General features: G+C 48.3%; 2 protein-coding genes across 5 annotated transcripts in view; one reads left to right on the top strand and one right to left on the bottom strand.

The window, feature by feature from the left end:
* Nucleotides 1-1,208: 1,208 nt before the first annotated feature.
* LOC146440508 (dnaJ homolog subfamily C member 27-like) lies at nucleotides 1,209-14,932 on the bottom strand. Of its 4 annotated transcripts, none has more exons than XM_085057199.1 (7): nucleotides 14,434-14,932; nucleotides 12,870-12,901; nucleotides 10,312-10,381; nucleotides 9,462-9,626; nucleotides 7,859-7,981; nucleotides 4,405-4,565; nucleotides 1,209-1,402 (listed from the first exon to the last, which is right to left on the bottom strand). In XM_085057199.1, exons 1-7 carry the CDS (start codon nucleotides 14,782-14,784, stop codon nucleotides 1,270-1,272), a joined length of 1,035 nt encoding a protein of 344 aa, XP_084913325.1. In that variant the 5' UTR covers nucleotides 14,785-14,932; the 3' UTR covers nucleotides 1,209-1,269. The 4 variants fall into 4 exon arrangements, with proteins under 4 accessions (XP_084913325.1, XP_084913324.1, XP_084913326.1 ...); XM_085057198.1 differs by having other exon boundaries at nucleotides 12,819-12,901; nucleotides 14,434-14,923; XM_085057200.1 differs by lacking the exon at nucleotides 1,209-1,402 and adding an exon at nucleotides 4,023-4,045 and having other exon boundaries at nucleotides 12,819-12,901; nucleotides 14,434-14,920.
* Nucleotides 14,933-21,525: 6,593 nt separating this feature from the next.
* The window catches only part of LOC146440507 (protein EFR3 homolog B-like), a gene marked incomplete at its 3' end in the record, with an annotated part of 66,027 nt that continues 61,414 nt past the window's right edge, over nucleotides 21,526-26,138 (top strand). The window contains exon 1 of the mRNA XM_085056784.1: nucleotides 21,526-21,604. Coding sequence (XP_084912910.1) covers nucleotides 21,598-21,604 — 7 coding nt within the window. The remainder of the gene's footprint in view (nucleotides 21,605-26,138) is intronic.

Genomic DNA, 26,138 nt, shown 5'->3' with positions numbered 1-26,138 from the left:
AAACTAGGAATAATCCTCTGGAAAACCGGGAATGCCACAGAAATCTGGGAATTCCATGGAAAACTGGGAATGACCAAGCAGGAAACTGGGAATGCCGCCCAGAAAACTGGGAATAATCTCCTGCAAAACTGGGAATAATCCTCTGGAAAAGTGGGAACAACCTCTGGAAAACCGGGAATGCCATGGAAATCTGGGAATAATCCTCTGGAAAACTGGGAATGCCATGGAAATCTGGGAATTCCGTGGAAATCTGGGAACAACCCCCAGAAAAACAGGAATGACCGCTGGAAAACTGGGAATAATCCTCTGGAAAACTGGGAATGCCACAGAAAACTTGGAATTCTTTGGAAATCTGGGAACAGCCCCTCAGAAATCCAAGAATTCCATGGAAAACTGGGAATAACCACCCAGAAAACCGGGAATGCCACAGAAATCTGGGAATTCCATGGAAATCCGGGAACAACTCCTTGGAAATCCGGGAAAAAAGTCCCAGAAAATTGGGAATAACCTCTGGAAAACTGGGAACGACTTCCTGGAAAGTGGGAATAACACCCAGAATTCTGGGAACAACCGCCCAGAAATCTGGGAATGCCATGGAAAACCAGGAATGACCACCCAGAAAACAGGGAATGACCCCTCGGAAAACTGGGAATGAGCCCTGGAAAAACCAGGAATGTTATGGAAAACCAGGAACAAGTCTTGGAAAAGTGGGAATAACCCCTTGAAAATCTGGGAATGCCACGGAAATCTGGGAATTCCGTGGAAATCCGGGAATTTTGGGAATTCCAGGAACGCCTCAGCCTCGCTCTCTCCCATCCCAATCCACATCCAATCCTAAGGGAAAAACCGAAGGAACAGAGCAGTGATGGAGAACAGCTGGGAGGTGGGAAATCCGGGAAAATCCGGGAATTTCAGGAATTTTGGGAATTTTGGGAATTCCGGGAATGCCTCAGCCTCGCTCTCCCCTTTCCCATCCCAATCCACATCCAATCCCATGGGAAGAACAACCACAGGAGCACAGGGAGATCATTGGGAACGGCTGGGAAAATCTGGGAAAATCCAGGAATTTCAGGAATTCTGGGAATTTTGGGAATTCTGGGAATGCCTCAACCTCCCTCTCCCCTTTCCCATCCCAATCCACATCCAATCCCATGGGAAGAACAACCAAAGGAGCAGAGTGAGATCGTTGGGAATGGACAGGAAAATCCGGGAAAATCCGGGAAAATCCGGGAATTTTGGGAATTCTGGGAATGTTTTCCCGGGAATTGCCTATTTGATGTTCTTGAGCAGGGCGGTTCTGGCGTTCACCACGGCCTTGAAAGCATCCTCACTGCCCGGAGCGACGCACTTGTCAGGGTGCAGCAGCACCGCCAGCCGCCGGTACGCCTTCGTCACCTCCTCCCTGCGGGAAATTCATTAAATTAGTTAATTAGTTAATTAATAAAATTAAATTAAATAAACCGGTACGCCTTCGTCACCTCCTCCCTGAAAATTAATTAAATTGGTTAATTAAATTAATTAAATTAAATATAAAATATAAAATAAAATAAACCGGTACGCCTTCATCACCTCCTCCCTGAAAATAATTACATTAGTTAATTAGTTAATTAATTAAATTAAATTAAATTAAATAAACCGGTACGCCTTCGTCACCTCCTCCCTGAAAATAATTAAATTAGTTAATTAGTTAATTAATAAAAGTAAATTAAATTAAATAAACCGGTACGCCTTCGTCACCTCCTCCCTGGGAATAATTAAATTAGTTAATTAAATTAATTAAATAAAATATAAAATATAAAATATAAAATATAAAACATAAAATAAACTGGTATGCCTTCGTCACCTCCTCCCTGCAGGGAAATTAATTAATTTAATTAGTTAATTAATAAAATTAAATTACATAAAATAAACCGGTACGCCTTCGTCACCTCCTCCCTGAAAATACTTAAATTAGTTAATTAAATTAATTAAATCAAATATAAAATATAAAATAAAATAAACCGGTACGCCTTCGTCACCTCCTCCCTGTGGGAAATTCATTAAATTAGTTAATTAAATTAATTAAATCAAATATAAAATAAACTGGTACGCCTTCGTCACCTCCTCCCTGCAGGGAAATTCATTAAATAAAATTAATTAATTAATACAATTAATGAAATAAAATTAAATTAAATAAACCGGTACGCCTTCGTCACCTCCTCCCTGCGGGGAAATTCATTAAATTAGTTAATTAAATTAATTAAATTAAATATAAAATATAAAATAAAATAAACCGGTACGCCTTCAGCACCTCCTCCCTGAAAATTAATTAAATTAGTTAATTAAATTAATTAAATCAAATATAAAATATAAAATAAAATAAGCCGGTATGCCTTCGTCACCTCCTCCCTGGGGAGAAATTCATTAATTTAATTAGTTAATTAATAAATTATATAAAATATAAAATAAAATAAACCGGTACGCCTTCGTCACCTCCTCCCTGGAAATGAAATAAATAAAATTAGTTAATTAATTTAATTAAATAAAATATAAAATATATAAAATATAAAATAAACCGGTACACCTTCGTCACCTCCTCCCTAAATATATAAAATAAAATTAATTAAATTAATCAATTAAATAAATTAAATTAAATATAAAATAAACCGGTACGCCTTCGTCACCTCCTCCCTGCAGGGAAATTCATTAAATAAAATTAATTAGTTAATAAAATTAAATAAAATAAACCGGTACGCCTTTGTCACCTCCTCCCTGCAGGGAAATTAATTAATTTAATTAGTTAATTAATAAAATTAAATTACATAAAATAAACCGGTACGCCTTCGTCACCTCCTCCCTGGGGATTAATTAAATTAATTAGTTAATTAAATTAATTAAATTATATAAAATATAAAATAAACCGGTACGCCTTCGTCACCTTCTCCCTGAAAGTTAATTAAATATAATTAATTAGTTAATTAAATTAGATATAATCCCACAGAATCCCCAATTTCCCATCAGCTCACCTGGTGGCTCTGGGTTTGACGCCCAGCATGTCCCCAACCCAATCCCACATTCCCAATCCCACATTCCCAATCCCACATTCCCAATCCCACATTCCCAATCCCACATTCCCAATTCCCAATCCCACATTCCCAATCCCCAATCCCACATTCCCAATCCCCAATCCCACATTTCCCATTCCAATCCCACATTTCCCAATCCCAAATGCCCATTTCCACATTTCCCAATCCCATATTTCCAATCCCACGTTTCCCATTCCAGTCCCACATTCCCAATCCCACATTCCCAATCCAACCCAATCCCACATTCCCAATCCCACATTCCCAACTCAATCCCACATTCCTATTTCCCAATCCCACATTTCCAATCCCACTTTTCCCAATCCCACTTTTCCCATTCCAGTCCCACATTCCCAATCCCACATTCCCAACCCAACCCAATCCCACATTCCCAACCCAATCCCGTATTTCCCATCCAACCCCACATTCCCAATCCCACATTCCCACAGAATTCCCACAGAATTCCTGCAGAATTCCCAATCCCACATCACCTGGTGGCTCCGGGTTTGACCCCCAGCATGTCCCACATTCCCATTCCTACATTCCCAACCCAATCCCTCATTCCCAACCCCACATTCCCGCAGAATTCCCGCAGAATTCCCAATCCCCCCTCACCTGGTAACTCCGGGTTTCACCCCCAGCATGTCCCCAACCCAATCCCAAATTCCCAATCCCACATTTCCCATCCAACCCTCATTTCCCAATCCCAAATTCCCAATCCCACATTTCCCAATCCCACATTCCCATTTCCCAATCCCACATTTCCCACCTCAATCCCTCATTCCCAATCCATTCCCACTTTTCCCATTCCAACCCCACATTCCCAACCCCACATTCCCAACCCCACATTCCCAACCCCACATTCCCAACCCCACAATCCCAACCCAATCCCACATTCCCAATCTAGTCCCACATTCCCACCCCAACCCCACATTCCCAATCCCACATTCCCAATGCCACATTCCCAATCCCCCTCGGCTCACCTGGTGGCTCCGGGTTTGACGCCCAGCATGTCCCACATTCCCAACCCCACATTCCCAATCCCACATTCCCAATCCCAAATTTCCAATCCCACACCACCTGGTGGCTCCGGGTTTGACGCCCAGCATGTCCCACATTCCCAATCCCACATTCCCAATCCCAATCCCATTCCCAATCCCACATTTCCCATTCCAATCCCATATTTCCCAATCCCTCATTCCCATTCCCAACCCCACATTCCCAAATTCCCGCGGAATTCCCAATTTCCCATTGGCCCCTCACCTGGTGGCTCCGGGTTTGACCCCCAGCATGTCCCACATTCCCAAATTCCCAAATTCCCAAATTCCCAATCCCACATCACCTGGTGGCTCCGGGTTTGACGCCCAGCATGTCCCAGCTGTCCTTGCTGCCGCGGATCCGGCGGATGGCGTCGGCCTGTTCCCGCGTGAAGCTGACCGCCGCGCTGCCCGCCGGCCGCTTCCCGCCGTTGTCACACAGGTCCACGATGGCCGAGTAGAACGTCTGGGAACGCCGGGAGTGGGGGAAGAATTAGTTGGGAATATTCCTGATTTGGGGGATTTGGGGATGCTGGAGGGATTGGGATTTTGGGGTTTTCGGGGTGATCCTGAAAATCCTGGAGGCAATTCCTACAGGAAATTCCTGAAAATCCCAGAGCCAATTCCCACAGGAAAATCCTGAAAATCCTGGAGACAATTCCCACGGGAAAATCCCAAAAATCCCAGGAAAATCCCAATTCCCGCAGGAAAATCCCAAAAATCTCAGAGTCGATTCCCGCGGGAAAATCCCGAAAATCCTGCAGACAATTCCCATGGGAAAATCCCGAAAATCTCAGAGTTGATTCCCGTGGGAAAATCCTGAAAATCCCAGAGCCAGTTCCCACAGGAAAATCCCAAAAATCCCAGAACCGATTCCCACAGGAAAATCCTGAAAATTCTGCAGACAATTCCCACGGGAAAATCCCAGTGATCATGGGGAAATCCCAATTCCTTTGGGAAAATCCCAAAAATCCCGGAGACAATTCCCGCCATTGTCACACAGATCCACGATGGCTGAGTAGAACGTCTGGGAATGCCGGGAAGGGAAGGGAAAGGAATGGGGGAATTGTTGGGAATATTCCAAATAACATTCTCAATTGGAATTTGGAATTGGGGTTTTGGGGTTTTCTGGGTGATCCCGAAAATCCCGGAGACTATTCCCGTGGGAAAATCCCAAAAATCCTGGGAAAATCCCAATTCCCGCAGGAAATTCCTGAAAATCCCAGAGACTATTCCCACAGGAAAATCCTGAAAATTCTGGAGTCAATTCCTGCAGGAAAATCCTGAAAATCCCAGAGACAATTCCTGTGGGAAAATCCTGAAAATCCCAGAGCCAGTTCCCACAGGAAAATCCCAAAAATCCCGGAACCATTTCCCACAGGAAAATCCTGAAAATCCTGCAGACAATTCCCACGGGAAAATCCCAGTGATCATGGGAAAATCCCAATTCCCGCGGGAAAATCCCAAAAATCCTGGAGACAATTCCCGCTGTTGTCACACAGATCCACGATGGCCGAGTAGAATGTCTGGGAACGCCGGGAAGGGACTGGAATAAGGGAATTATTTGGGAATATTCCTGATTTGGGGGATTTGGGGATGTTGGAGGGATTGGGATTTGGGGTTTTCTGGGTGATTCCGGAAATCGTGGAGACTATTCCTGTGGGAAAATCCTGAAAATTCTGGAGAAAATTCCCATGGGAAAATCCCAAAAATCCTGGAGAAAATTCCCACGGGAAAATCTCAATGATCCTGGGAAATCCCAATGATTCTGGGGAAATCCCAATTGCCGTGGGAAAATCCCAAAAATCCCGGAGACAATTCCCGTGGGAAAATCCCAAAAATCCTGGGAAAATCCCAATTCCCGCGGGAAAATCCCAAAAATCCTGGAGGCAATTCCCACAGGAAAATCCTGAAAATGTCAGTGTCAATTTCCGTGGGAAAATCCTGAAAATCCTGGAGACAATTCCTGCAGGAAAATCCCAAAAATCCTGGGAAAATCCCAATTCCCGCAAGAAATTCCTGAAAATTCCAGAGCCAATTCCCACAGAAAAATCCTGAAAATCCCAGAGCCAATTCCCACAGGAAAATCCTGAAAATTCTGCAGACAATTCCCACGGGAAAATCCCAGTGATCATGGGAAAAATCCCAATTCCCGCGGGAAAATCCTGAAAATCCTGGAACCGATTCCCATGGGAAAATCCCAATGATCCTGGGAAAATGCCAATTCCCGCAGGAAAATCCCAATGATCCCGGGGAAATCTCAATGATCCTGGAGCCAATTCCTTCAGGATAATCACAAAATTCCCGGATCTAATTCCCACATGAAAATCCCAACAATCCCAGATCCAATTCCCACAGGAAAATCCCAAAATTCTTGCAGAATCCCCATTCCCTCGGGAAAATCCCAAAATTCCTGGAGCCAATTCCGAGTCCTTTCCCGAAACAATCCCAATAATCTTGGATCCAATTCCCCTAGGAAAATCCCAACAATCCCAGATCCAATTCCCTCTGGATAATCCCAAAATTCCTGGAGCCCCATTCCCATCTGGAATTCCCATTCCCAGAATTCCCGGAATTCCCACCTGGAACATCTCCTGCATTCCCTCCCCGCTCTGCACTGAGGTTTCTCAGTAGAGAAATCCTTCACTCTCATCCATCCCACATTCCCAAATTCCCAAAGAATTCCCAGCATTCCACACTCCCATCCCTTGCTGGAATCCCAACATTCCCAGTCAGAATTCCCGGAATTCCCGGTTGGAATTCCCACCTGGAACATCTCCTGCTTTCCCTCCCTGCTCTGCGCAGAGTTTTCCCAATACAGGAATCTCTGACTCTCATCCATCCCACATTCCCAAATCCCAAATCCCAGGGAATTCCTGGCCAGAATTCCCATTCCCAGAATTCCCAGAATTCCCACCTGGAACATCTCCTGCATTCCCTCCCTGCTCTGGGGATTCCAGTAAAGGAATCTTTGACTCTCATCCATCCCACATTCCCCAAATCCCATCCCAGGGAATTCCCGGAATTCCACATTCCCATCCCTCATTGGAATCTCCATTCCAAGAATTCCCACAATTCCCATAATTCCTGGAATTCCCACCTGGAACATCTCCTGCATTCCCTCCCTGCTCTGCACTGAGGTTTCCCAGTAGAGATCCAGAGCAAGACCTACATTCCCACATTCCCAGATCCCAAATCCCAGGGAATTCCCTCACTGGAATCCCAATTCCCAGTCAGAATTCCCAGAATTCCCAGAATTCCCACCTGGAACATCTCCTGCATTCCATCCCCGCTCTGCGCAGAGGTTTCCCAGCAGAGAAATCCTTCACTCTCATCCATCCCACATTCCCAAATCCCAAATCCCAGGGAATTTCCGGCCAGAATTCCCATTCCCATTCCCAGAATTCTCGGCTGGAATTCCCAACTGGAACATCTCCTGCATTCCCTCCCTGCTCTGGGGATTCCAGTAAAGGAATCTTTGACTCTCATCCATCCCACATTCCCAATTCCCAAAGAATTCCCAGCATTCCACACTCCCATCCCTCGCTGGAATCCCAACATTCCCGGTCAGAATTCCCGGAATTCCCGGTTGGAATTCCCACCTGGAACATCTCCTGCATTCCCTCCCTGCTCTGCGCTGAGGTTTCCCAGTAGAGGAATCCCTGACTCTCATCCATCTCACATTCCCAAATCCCAAATCTCAGGGAATTCCCGGCCAGAATTCCCAGAATTCCCGGAATTCCTAGCCGGAATTCCCACCTGGAACATCTCCTGGATCCCTTCCCCGCTCTGGGCGGAGGTTTCCCAGTAGAGGAAGCCGCGGCTCTCGGCCCAAAGCCGCCCCTCGCTCTCGTCAACCACGCGCAGCTTCCCGGCGTCGATCTGATCCCAAAAAACAGGGAAAACAGGGAAAATGGGGATGGGGATGGAGGTGATCCCAGGAAAACAGGGAAAATGGGAATGGGGATGGAGGTGATCCTGGGAAAATGGGGAAAACGGGAATGGAAGTGATCTTGCGAAAATGGGAATTGGGGTGGAGCTGATCCTGGGAAAACATGGATAATGGGGATGGAGGTGATCCCGAAAAAATGGGGATGGGGATGGAGCTGATCCTGGGAAAATAGGAAAATAGGGAAAATGGGGATGATCCCGGGAAAATAGGGATAATGGGAATAATCCCGGGAAAATAGGGGCAATGGGAATGGGGATGGAGCTGATCCCGGGAAAACAGGGAAAATATGGATAATGGGGATGATCCTGGGAAAACAGGGAAAACAGGAATGGGGACGGAGGTGATCCCGAAAAACGGGGAAAATGGGAATGGGGATGGAAGTGATCCTGGAAAAATATGGATAATGGGAATGGGGTGGAGCTGATCCCGGGAAAATATGGATAATGGGGATGGGGATGGAGGTGATCCAGGAAAATGGGAATAGGAATGGGGATGGAAGTGATCCCACAACAATCAGAACAATCCCAACAATCCCAAATCCAACTCCCCCAGGACAATCCCAAATCCAATTCCCAGGACATTCCCAGATCCCAATCCCACCGGGAATCCCGCCGGGAATCCGCACCTTGTTGGCGCACACGACGAACACGACGTTCTCCATGTTCCCGTGAGGTCCCATCCCAGCTCCTGCTTCATCCCAACAACCCCAGATCCAAATCCCCCAAAATAATCCCAACATTCCCAAATCCAATTCCCACGACATTCCCAGATCCCAATCCTGCCGGGAATCCCGCCGGGAATCCGCACCTTGTTGGCGCACACCACGAACACGACGTTCTCCATGCTGCCGTCAGGTCCCAGCTTCTGCTTCATCCCAACGATCCCAGATCCAAATCCCCCAAAATAATCCCAACATTCCCAGACCCAATTCCCAGGACAATCCCAAATCCAATTCCCAGGACATTCCCAGACCCGATCCCGCCGGGAATCCCGCCGGGAATCCGCACCTCGTTGGCGCACACCGCGAACACGACGTTCTCCATGCTGCCGTCAGGTCCCAGCTTCTGCTTCATCCCAACGATCCCAGATCCAAATCCCCCAAAATAATCCCAACATTCCCAGATCCAATTCCCAGGACAATCCCAGATCCAATCCCAGACCCATTCCCATGCCGATCCCGTCCCGAATCCCGCCGGGAATCCACACCTTGTTGGCGAACACCACGAACACGACGTTCTCCATGCTGCCGTGAGGTCCCATCCCAGCTCCTGCTTCATCCCAACAATCCCAGATCCAAATCCCCCAAAATAATCCCAACATTCCCAGATCCAACTCCCATGACAATCCCAAATCCAATTCCCAGGACATTCCCAGACCCGATCCCGCCAGGAATTCCCAGGAAATCCGCACCTTGTTGGCGCACACCACGAACACGACGTTCTCCATGCTGCCGTGAGGTCCCAGCTCCTGCTTCATCTCGGCCAGCCAGGAATCCAGGGAGTCGAAGGATTCCTTGGATCCCACGTCGTACACCAGCAGCACGCCCTGCGTGTCCTTGTAGAACTCGTTCCGGACCTTCCCGGGAAAAATTCCGGGGGAAAAAGTTGGGATTTGTGGGATGGGGTGGTTGGGAAGGGAGAAAAATAGAAAAAACACCAAAAAATCCGGAAAAATAAAAAAAAAATCCGAAAAAAATCCATTCTGAGATCCCGAAAAATTGCTGGGATTTTGGGATGGAATTCTCTCTGGGAAAAGGGGATTGAGTTGGAATTTTGGGATGGAATTCCTGATGGGAAAGGGGAGGTTGGGGTGGGATTTTGGGATGGAAAGGGGAGATCGGGGTGGGATTTTGGGATGGAAACAGGAGATTGGGGTGGGATTTTGGGATGGAATTCCCACTGGGAAAAGGGAGGTTGAGGTGGGATTTTGGGATGGAATTCCCTCTGGGAAAAAGGAGACTGAAATGGGATTTTGGGATGGAATTCCTGCTGGGAAAAGGGAGATTGGGATGGGATTTTGGGATGGAATTCCCACTGGGAAAAGGGAGATTGAGGTGGGATTTTGGGATGGAATTGCCAGAGAAGCTCCAGCTGCTCCTGGGGTGGGATTTTGGGATGGAATTCCCAGAGAAGCTCCAGGTGCTCCTGGATCTTTGGGAATGTCCAAGGAAAGGTTGGAGCAAGGCAGGAAAACAGTCGGGAATGTATTCCCGATTTTCCCGGGGAATTTTGGGAATTCCTGGCGGGATTTCGGGATGTACCTCGTAGAAGAAGGGATGTCCAGCCATGTCGAAGATGTTCACCTTGATCTCCCGATCCCGGATCTGCACCCTGGGAAAAAACGTCGGGAATGTGGGAATTCCGGGAAATCCCTCGGGAAGGAGGGGATCTGAGAATTCCGGGAAATCCCTCGGGAAGCAGGGGATCTGAGAATTCCCACCCTGATCCCCACAGGGATTTGAACATCTCCAGGGATGGGGATTCCGTTGGAAATGCTTTCCAGGTGGGAATGATTCCCAAAATCTAACCCTGACTGCCCCAGAAACACCTGAGGCTGTTCCATCTCATGATCCCATTTCATTCTGTTCTGTTCTCATTTCCATCCCATTATCCCATCCCATTATCCCCTTATTCCATTATCCCATTGTCCCATCCCATTATCCCATCCCATCCCATTCCCATCCCCATCCTACTCCCATTCCATTATCCCATTCCTATTCCATCATCCCATTCCCATTCCATTATCCCATTATCCCAGCCATTCCCATTCCCACTCCCCTTCCCATCCCCATTCCCATCCCATCCCATTATCCCATTCCCATTCCATTCCATTTCCCTTCCCATCCCATTCCCACCCCTAATCACCACTCCCATTCCCAATCTCAATCCCATTCCCATCCCGTCTCCATCTCCATCCCATCATCCCATCCCATTCCCATCCCAATTCCATTCCCATCATATTCCCATTCCCATTCCCTTCTCATCCCATCCCATCCCATTCCCATTCCATCCCCATCCCCATTCGCATCTCCATCCCATCCCCATTCCCATCCATTCCCAATGCATTCCCATCCCATTATCCCATTACCCCATTATCCCATCCCCATCACCCCATTATCCCATCTCATTATCCCATATCCCATATCCCATCCCGTTATCCCAATCCCATTATCCCATTATCCCATTCCCATCCCCATCCCATTATCCCATTCCCCCATTATCCCATTATCCCATTACCCCATATCCCACTCTCCCATTATCCCATTCCCCCATTATCCCATATCCCATATCCCATATCCCACTATCCCATATTCCACTATCCTATATCCCATTATCCCATTCCCATCCCATATCCCATTATCCCACTATCCCATATCCCATTATCTCTTATATCCCATTATCCCATTCTCAATCCCATATAACCCATATATTCTATATATCCCATATATCCCACATATCCCACATATCCCATATATCCCATATATCCCATATATCCCATATATCCCATATATCCCACATATCCCACATATCCCACATATCCCATATATCCCATATATCCCATATATCCCATATATCCCATATATCCCACATCCCATATCCCATCTATCCCACATATCCCATATATCCCATATATCCCACATATCCCATATATCCCACATATCCCATATATCCCATAACCCCATTCCCCCATTATCCCATATATCCCACATATCCCATATATGCCATTATCCCATATATCCCATCTATCCCATATATCCCATCTATCCCATCTATCCCATCTATCCCATTACCCCATATCCCACTCTCCCATTATCCCATTCCCCCATTATCCCATATCCCATATCCCATTATCCCATATCCCACTATCCTATATCCCATTATCCCATTCCCATCCCATATCCCATTATCCCACTATCCCATGTCCCATTATCTCATATATCCCATTATCCCATTCTCAATCCCATATATCCCATATATCCCATATATCCCATATATCCCATATATCCCATATATCCCATATATCCCATATATCCCATATATCCCACATATCCCACATCCCATATATCCCACATATCCCACATATCCCATATATCCCATATATCCCACATATCCCATATATCCCATATATCCCACATATCCCATATATCCCATATATCCCACATATCCCATATATCCCATATATCCCACATATCCCACATATCCCATATATCCCATATATCCCACATATCCCATATATCCCACATATCCCACATATCCCACATATCCCACATATCCCATTATCCCATTATCCCATTATCCCATATATCCCATATATCCCATATATCCCATATATCCCATATATCCCATATATCCCACATATCCCATTATCCCATTATCCCATATATCCCATTATCCCATTCTCAATCCCATATATCCCATATATCCCATATATCCCATATATCCCATATATCCCATATATCCCACATATCCCATTATCCCATTATCCCATATATCCCATATATCCCACATATCCCACATATCCCACATATCCCATATATCCCACATATCCCACATATCCCACATATCCCACATATCCCACATATCCCATATATCCCATATATCCCATATATCCCATATATCCCATATATCCCATATATCCCACATATCCCATATATCCCACTATCCCACATATCCCACATATCCCATATATCCCACATATCCCATATATCCCATATATCCCATATATCCCATATATCCCACATATCCCACATATCCCATATATCCTCACTTGGTGACCCCGTAGTCGATCCCGATGGTCGCCAGGTACTTGGACACGAACCTCTTCTCGCAGTAGCGCTTGATGATGCAGCTCTGCGGAAAAACCGCCAGTGCCGCTTTCCAGGGAATTCCCAACAGTTCCCGGGAATTCCCAACAAATTCCCAATTCCCAACGATTCCCAAAAAATTCCCGGGAATTCCCAACAAATGCCCAATTCCCAACAAGTCCCAAAAAATTCCCGGGAATTCCCAGGAATTCCCAACAATTCACGGGAATTCCCAACAATTCCCCAAAAATTCCCAGGAATTCCCAAACAATTTCTGGGAATTCCCAACAAATTCCCGGGAATTCCCAAAAAATTCCCAACAAATCCCGGGAATTCCCAGTAATTCCCGGGAATTCCCAAAAGTTCCTGGGAATTCTCAACAATTCCCAGGATTTCCCAGCAATTCCCAACAGTTCCCAGAAATTCCCAGCAATTCCCAACAATTCCCAACCAATTCCCAAAAAATTCCCAATTCCCAACAAATTCCCAGGAATTCCCAACAAATTCCCAATTCCCAACAAATTCCCAGAAATTCCCAACAAATTCCCAGAAATTCCCAACAAATTCCCAGAAATTCCCAGGAATTCCCAAAAATTCCCAACAGTTCCCATCAATTCCCAACAATTCCCAACAGTTCCCAGGAATTCCCAGGATTTCCTAACAATTCCCGGAAAGTCCAAAAAATTCCCAGAAATTCCCAACAAATTCCCAGGAATTCCCAACAATTCTTGGGAATTTCCAAAAAATTCCAGGGAATTCCCAACAGTTCCCAGAAATTCCCAACAACTCCCAACAATTCCCAGCAGTTCCCGGGAATTCCTGGGAATTCCCAAAAAATTCCCAGCAGTTCCCAGGACTTCCCAACAATTCCCAACAATTCCCAGAAATTCCCAGGATTTCCCAATAATTCCCAACAATTCCCAGGAATTCCCAACAGTTCCCAGAAATTCCCAGCAATTCCCGACAATTCCCAACCAATTCCCAGCAGTTCCTGGGAATTCCTGGGAATTCCCAAAAAATTCCCGGCAGTTCCCAGGACTTCCCAACAATTCCCAACAATTCCCAGAAATTCCCAGGATTTCCCATCAATTCCCAGCAATTCCCAAAAATTCCCAACAGTTCCCAACAATTCCCAGGATTTCCCAACAATTCTCAGGAATTCCCAGAAATTCCTGGCAATTCCCAAAAATTCCCAACAATTCCCAGCAATTCTCAACAAATTCCCAGGAATTGCCAGGATTTCCTAACAATTCCCGGAAAGTCCCAAAAAATTCCCGGGAATTCCCAACAATTCCCAGCAGTTCCCAAGAATTCCTGGGAATTCCCAACAGTTCCCAACAATTCCCAAAGCTACAGCCGCGCCAAGCCACGCCCCCTTCCCCCACAGCCAATCACAACACCGCTTTGCCCGCAAACCCCGCCCCTCACCTGTCAATCAATCCGCCCCTCACCTGTCAATCACTCCAACACCCCAGCCCAGTCCAACCGACCAATCACCGCCCAGCGCCCGCCCTCCCTCTCTCCCGATTGGCCGAGTCAGCCGTCACTCACTCCCCTCAGCCAATCGCAGCGGCTCACCTTCCCCACCTCGGCGTTGCCCATGGAGATGACTTTCACCCTCAGCGCCTTGCGCGGCTCCTTCCGCTTGGCCGCGTTGGCCTCCATGGCGGCGGGGCGGGCCCGGCCCGGGGGCGATGGCGGCTCCGGTGGCTCCGGTACCGGTTGGGCGAACGGAGAGTGAAGGGAGGAACGGAGAGAGAGAGGGAGAGAGGAGAGAAAGCGGCGCTTCCGCCTCAGCCCGCCCGCCCCGCGCGAAGTCTCGCGAGATTGGAGGGGCGGTGGGGGCAGAGCGCGAGATCTCGCGAGATTTGGGCGGCGCGGATGCTCCGCCAGGGGGCGCCAGGAGCGCTGGTCACGTGTCATTGTCATTGTCACTGTTATTGTCACTGTCACTGTCACTGTCAGCTGCTCTTGTTCCACTTTTGAGTTCCTATTTTTGGTTCTCTTTTCCTGTCTCTGTTCCCTTTTTCCTGGCGCTGTCACCTTCCTGTGCCTTGGGCCACTCCCTGGGCTTTGTGCCTTGTCCTTGTCCCTGTCCCCTGTCCTTGTCCCTGTCCCCTGTCCCTGTCCCCTGGACCGTGTCCCACCTTCGGTCCTTTGTCACTTGTCACGTGTCCCTTATCCCCTGTCCCTGTCCCCTGTCCCTGTCCCCTTGTCCTCAATCCCTGTCCCATCTTCTGTCCTTTGTCACTTGTCACCTGTCCCTTTTTCCTTGTCTTTGTCCCCTGTCCCTTATCTTTTATCCCTGTCCCTTGTCCCTTATCCCTAATCCCTGTTCCTTGTCCCTTATCCCCTGTCCCTTATCCCTGTCCCCTGTCCCTTATCCCCTGTCTGTTGTCCCTGTCCCTTGTCACTTATCCCCTGTCCCCTATCCCTGTCCCATTTTCTGTCCTTTGTCACTTGTCACCTGTCCCTTATCCTTTATCCCTGTCCTTCTCTCTGTCCCTGTCCCTTCTCTCCATTCCCTTATCCTTTATCCCTGTCCTTGTCTCTGTCCCTGTCCCCTTTTCCTGTCCCTGTCCCTTCTCCCTGTCCCTTTCCCCCTGTCCCTTGTCCCTTCTCCCTGTCCCCTGTCCCTAATCCTTTATCCCCTGTCCCTTGTCCCCATCTCCTGTCTCTTGTCCCTTATCCCATCCCGTTAGCCCTGTCCCTGTCCCCTGCCCCATGCCCTGATCCCAAATCCCTGTCCCTGTCCATGTCCCCTGCCCCATCCCCTAATCCCAAATCCCTGTCCCATTCCCTTATTCCAGTCCTGTTCCTTTATCCCTTATCCCTGTCCCTTGTCGCTGTCCCTTGTCCTTGTCCCCAAATCCCTTATCCCATTCCCTTATCCAATCCCATTTCCCAAATCCCTTATCCCATCCCATTATCCCTGTCCCTTGTCCTTGTCCCCTATCCCGTTCCCTTATTCCAGTCCTGTTCCATTATCCCAATCCCTGTCCCTGTCCTTGTCGCCTGTTCCCATCCCCTAATCCCAAATCTCTGTCCTATTCCCTTATTCCAATCCTTGTCCCTTATCCCAATCCCATTTCCTGTGCCAATCCCATTCCCTTATCCCATCCCGTTATCCCTGTCCCTGTCCTTGTCCCCTATCCAATTCCCTAATCCCAAATCCCTTTTCCCTGTCCCCTTTCCCCTGTCCTGTGTCCCTCATCCCTTATCCCAATCCCTCATCCCTGTCCCTTGTCACTGTCCCTTGTCCTTGTCCCCTGTCCCATCCCCTAATCCCAAATCCCTGTCCCCAATCCCTTATCCCAATCCCATTCCCTTATCCCAATCCCATATCCCAAATCCCTGTCCCTTATCCCAATCCCTTATCCCAAATCCCTTATCCCTGTCCCCAATCCCAATCCCGTTCCCTTATCCCATTGCCTTGTCCCAATCCCAATCCCTTATCCCAAATCCTTGTCTCTTATCCCAATCCCATTCCCTTATCCCTTATCCCAAATCCTTGTCTCTTATCCCAATCCCATTCCCTTATCCCTTATCCCAATCCCTTATCCCAATCCCATTCCCTTATCCCAAATCCTTGTCCCTTATCCCAATCCCAATCCCTTATCCCAATCCCTTATCCCAAATCTATTATCCCAATCCCTTATCCCATTCCCTTATCCCAATCCCAATACCTTATCCCAATCCCTTATCCCAATCCCAATCCCATTCCCTTGTCCCAATCCCAATCCCTTATCCCATTCCTTTATCCCAATCCCAATACCTTATCCCATTCCTTTATCTCTTATCCCAATCCCATTCCCTTATCCCAATCCCTTATCCCAATCCTTTATCCCAATCCCATTCCCTTATCCCAAATCCCTTATCCCAATCCCCAATCCCATTCCCAATCCCAATCCCTTATCCCAATCCCTTATCCCAATCCCTTATCCCAATCCCTTATCCCAATCCCATTCCCTTATCCCAAATCCCTTATCCCAAATCCCTTATCCCAATCCTCAATCCCAATCCCATTCCCAATCCCAATCCAATCCCTTATCCCACATCCCCTCCATGTCCACAATATCCGGATTTCCTCCTCGGATCCCAATAAAATCCTCTCCAAAACCATGGAATCTCGGAATGCTTCGGGCGGGAATGACCTTCAATCCCAGAAACCCCATTCCAACCCCGACAATTCCCACAACCCCAAATCCATCCTGGGAATTCCCAGGGATCCAGGAATATCCGGGAATTCCAGCCCAGCCGGGAATCCCTTCCCAAATCCCAAGCAATCTCCCCTTTCCCAGGGAATTCCCTCCATTCCCAGATTGGATCCATCCTGGGAAGGAATTTCGGGATCGAGGAGCTTCCCTGGGAATCTCGGCACTCCAGCAAGGATCTCCCTGCCCTTGGCCAGAAATTGGAATTTTTGGGGTAATTCCCGGGATTTTTGGGATAATTTCCAGGATTTTCGGGCAGAGAATTCCCAAGACTTCACCTTCCCAGTTCCCTCTCACTTCTCTCCCAGTTCCATGATTTCCTTTGAGTTTTCTCCTGGGAATTTTTGGGGTAATTCCTGGAACTTTTGCAATAATTCCCAGGATTTTAGCACCAAGAATTCCATCCCCAAATCCCTCTGGATGGATTCCGAGTGTCCTTGATCCCAGAATTCCAGAATAATTTGGGATCCATGGAGCTTCAATCCCATCCCATTCCCACATTTTCCACAATCCCAAGATGATCCAAATCCATCCTTGGGCATTCCCAGGGATCCAGGGGCAGCCATGGATTATCCAGGAATTCCAGCCCAGCCGGAAATTCCTTCCCAAGATCCCAAAAAATCTCCCCTTTCCCAGGGAATTCCCACATCCCATCGCATTCCCAGCCTTTCCTTCCCCTTTTTTTCCCAGGAAAACTGAGCCTGGAAAACATCCTGGATCCTTCGGAGATGTGGGAAAGGGGAGATTTTTTTGGGATTTTGGGAAGGAATTCCCGGCTGGGCTGGAATTCCCGGATATTCCTGGATCCCTGGGAATTCCCAGGATGGATTTGGATCATCCTGGGATTGGGAATGGTGGGAATGGGATGGGATCGAAGTTCCTTTCCCAGCCGGAATTCCAGGATTCCGTTCCCGACCCTCGGGGATGGAAAATCGGGATGATGGAGGAGAGGAATCCATGGAATCCATGGAAGAATGGGAATAATGGGAATAATGGGAATAATGGGAATAATGGGAAAGGCTGGGAATGGATTGGGAATGGAATGGAATAATGGGAAAAATGGGAATGGATTGGGAATGGATTGGGAATGGGAATGGATGGGAACGGAATAATGGGAAAAATGGGAATAATGGGAATGGAATGGATTGGGAATGGATGGGAATGGATTTAGAATGGAATGGAATAATGGGGAAAATGGGAATAATGGGAATGGATTGGAATGGAAATAATGGGAATAATGGGAATAATGGGATTGGGAATGGCTGGGAATGGATTGGGAATGGAATGGGATTGGAATGGGAATAATGGGAATAATGGGATTGGGAATGGATGGGGATGGATTGGGGATGGGAATGGTTTGGGAATGGATTTGGAATGGAAGGGAATAATGGGAAAAATGGGAATAATAGGAATGGAATGGGAATGGATTGGGAGTGGATGGGATTGGGAATGGGAGTAATGGGAAAAATGGGAATAATGGGAAAAATGGGAATAATGGGAATGGAATGGGAAATGGAATGGATTGGGAAAGGCTGGGAATGGATTTGGAATGGAATGGAATAATGGGAAAAATGGGAATAATGGGAATGGAATGGGAATGGGAATGGCTGGGAATGGATTGGGAATGGAATGGGATTGGAATGGGAATAATGGGAAAAATGGGAATGGATTGGGAATGGATGGGATTGGAATGGGAATAATGGGAAAAATGGGAAAAATGGGGAAAATGGGGAAAATGGGAATGGAATGGGAATGGGAGTGGATTGGGAATGGATGGAATGGATTTGGAATGGATTGGAATAACAGGAAAAATGGGAATAATGGGAATAATGGGAATAATGGGAATAATGGGATTGGGAATGGCTGGGAATGGATGGGATTGGATGGGAATGAATGGAATGGAATAATGGGAAAAATGGGAATAAGGGGAATAATGGGAATGGAATGGGAATGGATTGGGAATGGATTGGGATTGGAATGGGATTAATGGGAATAATGGGAATGGAATGGGAATGGGAATGGCTGGGAATGGATTGGGATTGGGAATGGATTTGGAATGGAATGGGTTGGGAATGGAATGGATTGGGAATGAATTCTCCCGGCACAGGAAATTCCCAGGATTTGCAGTTTTCCCCATCCCGTTTCCCATGGATCCATCCCGACCTCACTCCGGGATATTCCCGCTTTTCCCAAGGGATTTTTGGGATCAAACGCAGCCTCGGACAATTCCCAGCATCCCAGAATTCCAGGATTTTCCAGAGGCTTTTCCCTCCCCCTCAGACCCTCCGAATTCCCAAAAAAATGACTCAGAGCCTCCAAATTCCCAAAGAAATGACTCAATAGCTCCAAATTCCCAAAAAAATGACTCCAAGGCATTCCCAAGGCTGGGAATTCCCAAGGATTTCCAAAATCCTCACCCCGTGGCTTTCCCAGGAATCCCCAAATCCCTTTGGGATCAAAACTCTTCCCACCGCAGCTCCAGGGAATTTCCTAATTAATTCCTAATTAATTCCTCAAGATTTTACTCAAAATGATTTCCTCAAAAATTTTAATTAAGGTCGGATTTTCCCACCGGGATTCTTCCCTAATTAACGATCTGAGCCAGGGGTTGTTCCGGGAGGGAAAAAATCAGGAATTTGGGATATTTCTGGGAGTTTGGGGTCAACTCTAGGTTTGTCCTTGTCCTGTGGGATTCTGGGAATTCTGGGGAAATTCTTGGATTTATGGGATTGAAATCCATGGATCTCAAATTATTCTGGAATTCTGGGATTGAGGACGCTTGGAATTAATCCAGAGGGATTTTGCTGGAATTGGGGGATGGCCAAGGGCAGGGAGATCCTTGCTGGAGTGCCGAGATTCCCAGGGAAGCTCCTCGATCCCGAAATTCCTTCCCAGGATGGATCCAACCTCAGGCTGGGAGAGCTGGGAATGGAGGGAATTCCCTGGGAAAGGGGAGATTGCTCGGGATTTGGGAAGGGATTCCCGGCTGGGCTGGAATTCCAGGATATTCCTGGATCCCTGGGAATTCCCAGGATGGATTTGGATCATCCTGGGATTGTGGGATTGGAATGGGATTGATGGGATTGAAGCTCCATGGATCCCAAATTATTCCGGAATTCCCTGAATCCCAGGATTCCTCACCACATTCCCATTCCCCAATCCCATTCATGATGATTCCTGGGTGGCACATTCCTGATTTTTCCTGATCCCATTCCCAGTGATTCCCAATCCCATTTTTCCCGTTTTTTCCCGGTTTTCCCGGCGCGGGAGGAGCCTCGGGCAGAGTCATTCCCGATCCCATTCCCGGTGATTCCGGGGGGCTGATTCCCGGTTTTTCTCAGTCCCATTCCTGGTTTTCCCGGGGCGGGAGGAGCCTCGGGCAGAGCCGTTCCCATTCCCGGTGATTCCCGATCCCATTCCCGATTCCATTGCCGGTTTTTCCCGTCCCCATTCCCGGTGATTCCAGATCCCATTCCCGGTTATTCCCGGGGTCTCATTCCCGGTTTTCCCGGCTCGGAGCAAGAAGAGCCTCGGGCAGAGCCATTCCCGATCCCATTCCCGGTGATTCCCAATCCCGGTTTTCCCGGTTTTTCCCAGGGCGGGAGGAGCCTCGGGCAGAACTATTCCCGTTCCCATTCCCGGTTTTTCCCGGTTATTCCCGGTATCCCGATCCCGTTTTTTCCCGGGGCGGGAGGAGCCTCGGGCGGGGCCATTCCCGTTGCCGGTGATTCCCGATCCCATTCCCGGTTATTCCCGATGATTCCCAATCCCATTTTTCCCGTTTTTTCCCGGTGCGAGAGGAGCTTCGGGCAGAGCCATTCCCGATCCCATTCCCGGTGATTCCCGGTGATTCCCATTCCCGGTTTTCCCGGGGCGGGGCGGGAGGAGCCTCGGGCGGAGCCGTTCCTGATCCCATTCCCGATCCCATTCCCGGTTATTCCCGATCCCGTTCCCGGTGATTCCCGGTGATTCCCATTCCCGGTTTTCCCGGGGCGGGGCGGGAGGAGCCTCGGGCGGAGCCGTTCCTGATCCCATTCCCGATCCCATTCCCGGTTATTCCCGATCCCGTTCCCGGTGATTCCCGGTGATTCCCATTCCCGATCCCATTCCCGGTGATTCCCAATCCCGTTTTTCCCCGTTTTCCCGGGGCGGGAGGAGCCTCGGGCGGGGCTATTCCCAGTGCCATTCCCGATCCCATTCCCGATCCCATTCCCGGTTATTCCCAATCCCGTTTTCCCGGGGTGGGAGGAGCCTCGGGCGGGGCTGTTCCCGGTTCCTCCCCCGGGGCTGCGCTAAGGGCCGAGCGGAGAGCCGAACGGAGCCGAACTCAGCCGATCAGAGCCGAACGGACACTGGCTGAGAGCCGAACGGAGAGGAGAGCCGAATTTAGCCGATCAGAGCCGAACGGAGACTAACTGAGGGCCGAACGGAGCCGAGAGCCGAACAGAACCGAAGAGAGCCGAACGGAGCGCAGAGCCGAGCGGAACCGAACGGAGCCGAAGAGAGCCGAGCGGAGCCGATCGCAGCCATGTACGGTCAGTGCCGCCCGAATACAGCGGGAATGGGATCGGCTATGGGATCGATGGGATCGATGGGATCAATGGGATCAATGGGATCAATGGGATCGGGATCACCGGGATTGGGATCACCGGGATCGGGATCGCTGGGAGTGTTTGGGATCACGGATCGGGACTGGGATCCGGTCGCTGCCGGCCCGGGACGGGGCTGAGCATCCCCCGGGCCTGCGGCACTGCGCGACCCCAAAGGACGGGGCGGGGGAACCGAAATTTATGGGGTGAGACCCCAAATCTATGGGGTGGGACCCCAAATAACGGGTGAGACTCGAAATCAGTGGGGTGAGAACCCAAATAACGGGGTGAACCCGAAATTAATGGGGTGAGACCCGAAATAACGGGGGGGGAACCCTAAATTAATGGGGTGAGACCCCAAAATAATGGGGTGAGATCGGTATGGAGTCTGGAGAGACTGTGAACCCTAAATGAATGGGGTGAGACCCCAAATAATGGGGTGAGCCGAGTTTGGGCTCATTTAGGGGCTCTGAACCCTAAATAATGGGGTGAGACCCCAAAATAACGGGTGAGACCCCAAAAAATGAGGTGAGACCCCAAATAACGGGAGTGGAACCCCAAATAATGGGGGGAGAACCGAAATTAATGGGGTGAGACCTGAAATATCGGGTGAGACCCCAAAAAATGAGGTGAGACCCCAAATAACGGGGGGGAACCCGAAATTAATGGGGTGAGATCCCAAAATAACGGGAAGGGGGGAACCCAAAATAATGGGGTGAGACCCAAAATTAATGGGGTGAGATCAGTTTGGGGTCCGGGAGGGGCTGTGAACCCCAAATGAATGGGGTGAGACCCCAAATAATGGGGGGGGAACATAAAATAATGGGGTGAGATCAGTTTGGGGTCTGGAGAGGCTGTGAACCCCAAATGAATGGGGTGAGACCCCAAATAATGGGGCAGGACCCCAAAATAACGGGTGAGATCCCAAAATGAGTGAGGTGAGACCCGAAATGAATGGGGTGAGACCCCAAATAACGGGTGAGACCCCAAATCTATGGGGCGAGCTGGGTTTGGGGTCTGGAGAGGCTGTGAACCCCAAATCTGTGGGGTGAGATCAGTTTGGGGTCTGGGAGAGCCTCTGAACCCCAAATGAATGGGGTGAGACCCAAAATTAATGGGGTGAGATCAGTATAGGGTCTGGAGAGGCTGTGAACCCCAAATTAGTGGGGTGAGACCCCAAATCTATGGGGTGAGACCCCAAATCTAAGGGGTGAGCCAAGTTTGGGGTCATCTGAACCCCAAATCAATGGGCTGAGATCCCAAATTAGTAGGGTGAGACCCCAAAATTAATGGGGTGAGACCCCAAATGAATGGGGTGAGACCCGAAATCAATGGGGTGAGACCCCAAAATAACGGGGTGAGACCCCAAATAATGGGCGAGACCCCAGAATTAATGGGGTGAGATCGGTATGGGGTCTGGAGAGACTGTGAACCCTAAATTAGTGGGGTGAGTCCCCAAATCTATGAGGTGAGACCCCAAATAATGGGGTGAGCCGAGTTTGGGGTCATCTGAACCCCAAGTCAATGGGGTGAGACCCCAAATTAGCAGGGTGAGGCCCCAAAATTCATGGGGTGAGACCCCAAATAACGGGGAGAACCCGAAATCAATGGGGTAAGATCCCAAATAATGAGGTGAGACCCCAAAATAATGGGGTGAGCTGAGTTTGGGGTCACTGAGAAGCTTTGAACCCCAAATCTGTGGGGTTTGCTGGGTTTGGGGTCACTGAGAAACTCTGAACCCCAAATCTGTGGGGTGAGCTGGTTTGGGGTCACCTGAACCCCAAATCTATGGGGTCACCCCGTTTTGGGGTCGTTTAGGGGCTCTGAACCCCAAATCTGTGGGGTCAGCCCGTTTTGGGGTCATTTAGGGGCTCTGAACCCCAAATCTGTGGGGTCAGCTAGGTTTGGGGTCACCCGAACCCCAAATCTATGGGATCACCCCATTTTGGGGTCATTTAGGGGCTCTGAACCCCAAATCTGTGGGGTCAGCCCGTTTTGGGGTCGTTTGTTCCATGGGGTGACCCCATTTGGGGTGAGGAGACTCTGACCCCATAGAGCTCTGGGCCTGCTGGGTTTGGGGTCAGTGAGGTTTGGGGTTTGGGGTTTGGGGTCAGTGAGGTTTGGGGTTTGGGGTCAGTGAGGTTTGGGGTCAGTGAGGTTTGGGGTCAGCGAGGTTTGGGGTCAGCGAGGTTTGGGGTTTGGGGTCAGTGAGGTTTGGGGTTTGGGGTCAGTGAGGTTTGGGGTCAGTGAGGTTTGGGGTTTGGGGTCAGTGAGGTTTGGGGTCAGTGAGGTTTGGGGTTTGGGGTCAGTGAGGTTTGGGGTCAGTGAGGTTTGGGGTCAGTGAGGTTTGGGGTCTGAGGTTTGGGGTTTGGGGTCAGTGAGGTTTGGGGTTTGGGGTCAGTGAGGTTTGGGGTTTGGGGTCAGTGAGGTTTGGGGTCAGTGAGGTTTGGGGTTTGTGGTCAGTGAGGTTTGGGGTTTGGGGTCAGTGAGGTTTGGGGTTTGGGGTCAGTGAGGTTTGGGGTCAGTGAGGTTTGGGTTTGGGGTCAGTGAGGTTTGGGGTTTGGGGTCAGCAGGGTTTGGGGTCAGTGAGGTTTGGGGTTTGGGTTTGGGGTCAGTGAGGTTTGGGGTTTGGGGTCAGTGAGGTTTGGGTTTGGGGTCAGTGAGGTTTGGGGTTTGGGGTCAGTGAGGTTTGGGGTGAGTGAGGTTTGGGGTCAGTGAGGTTTGGGGTCAGTGAGGTTTGGGGTTTGGGGTCAGTGAGGTTTGGGGTTTGGGGTCAGTGAGGTTTGGGGTTTGGGGTCAGTGAGGTTTGGGGTCAGTGAGGTTTGGGGTCAGCAGGGTTTGGGGTTTGGGGTCAGCAAGGTTTGAGGTTTGTGGTCAGTGAGGTTTGGGGTTTGGGGTCAGTGAGGTTTGGGGTTTGGGGTCAGTGAGGTTTGGGATCAGTGAGGTTTGGGGTTTGGGGTCAGTGAGGTTTGGGATTTAGGGTGAGTGAGGTTTGGGGTTTTACTTGGGGATGTTTCCACTTCCCAAATAACCCCAAAATCCCACAAATAACCCCAAAATTCCACCAAAAAACCCTAAAATCCCACAAAAATAACCCAAATCTCACAAATAACAGCAAAAATCCCACAAATAACCCTAAAATTCCACCAAAAAACCCCAAATCCCACAAATAACCGCAAATCCCATAACCCCCCATAATCCCACCAAAAAAAACCCCAAAATTCCACAAAACCCCCAAAAATCCCACAAGAAATCACCCAAACCCCACAAAAAAAATTCCCAATTCCCATAAAAAACCCAAATCCCACAAAAAACCCCCAAAATCCTGCAGATAACCCCAAATCCAACAAACAACAGCAAAAATCCCACAAATAATCCTAAAATTCCACTAAAAAACCCCAAATCCCACAAATAACCTCAAAATTCAACAAAAAACCCCTGAAATCCCACAAAAAATCACCCAAATCCCACAAAAAACCCCCTAAAATCCTGCAAATAACCCCAAATCCCAAAGGATTTTTCCTCAGGATTTTACCACTTCATGAAAATTTTGGGACATTTTTGTGGGATTTTGGGATTTTTTGTGGGATTTTGGAGTTTTTGGTGAGATTTTGTGGGATTTTCGTTTGGATTTTGGGGTTATTTTTGTGGGATTTTTGGTTTTTTTTTTGGTGGGATTTCAGGCTATTTGTAGGATTTTGGGGTTTATTTGTGGGATTTGGGGTTTTTCATGGAATTTCAGGGCTTTTTGTGGGATTTGAGGGTTTTTATTGGGATTTGGGTCTTTTTTTGTGGGATTTTTGGGGTTTTTGTGGGGTTTTGGGGCTTTTGGGGTGAGAGTTGGTGTTATTTATGGGATTTGGGGTTTTTTTGTGGAATTTTGGGGGTTTTGTGGGATTTGGGATTTCTTTCGGTGAGTTTTGGGTTTATTTATGGGGTTTGGGATTTTTTTTTGGTTGAATTTGGGGATTTTTTTTCTGGGATTTGGGTTTTTTGGGTGAGTTTTGGGGTTATTTATGGGATTTTGGGTCTTTTTTTGTGGGATTTTTTGGGTTATTTGTGGGATTTGGGGTTTTCTGTGGGATTTTTTGGTGGGATTTGGGGTTTATTTATGAAATTTTGGGGTTTTTTTGTGGGATTTGGGGTTTTTTGTTACATTTGATTCTTTTCCCACGGAATTTTTGGGTTTTTTATGGGATTTGGGATTTATTTATGGGATTTTGGGGTTTTTTAATGGGATTTGGGGGTTTTTTTTGAGGTTTTTTTTGTGGGATTTGGATCTTTTCTCACAGAAATTTTGGGGTTTTTCGGTGGGATTGATTTTTTCAAATGGGATTTGGGGTTTTTTGTAAGATTTGAGTCTTTTTGTGGTGAAATTTTGGGTTTTTTTGTGGGATTTGAGTCTTTTTTCGTGGAAATTTTGGGGGTTTTTTTTGTGGGATTTGAGTGTTTCTCTGAGTTTTGGGTCTTTTCCAGTGGA

This window comes from Lichenostomus cassidix, chromosome 3 (assembly GCF_008360975.1).
Source record: "Lichenostomus cassidix isolate B80296 chromosome 3, HeHo_3.0, whole genome shotgun sequence".
NCBI lineage: Eukaryota > Metazoa > Chordata > Aves > Passeriformes > Meliphagidae > Lichenostomus > Lichenostomus cassidix.
This window is presented reverse-complemented; position numbering and strand designations above follow the sequence as displayed.

Coding starts and splice junctions, on each gene's coding strand:
- LOC146440508 (XM_085057198.1), bottom strand. CDS start 14,784: ATGACAATGACACGTGACCAGCGCTCCTGGCGCCCCCTGGCGGAGCAT. Junction 10,382..12,818: donor ATCGACTACGGGGTCACCAA/GTGAGGATATAT, acceptor GTTTTTTCCCAG/GGTGCAGATCCGGGATCGGG. Junction 1,403..4,404: donor GTCAAACCCGGAGCCACCAG/GTGATGTGGGAT, acceptor AATTTCCCGCAG/GGAGGAGGTGACGAAGGCGT.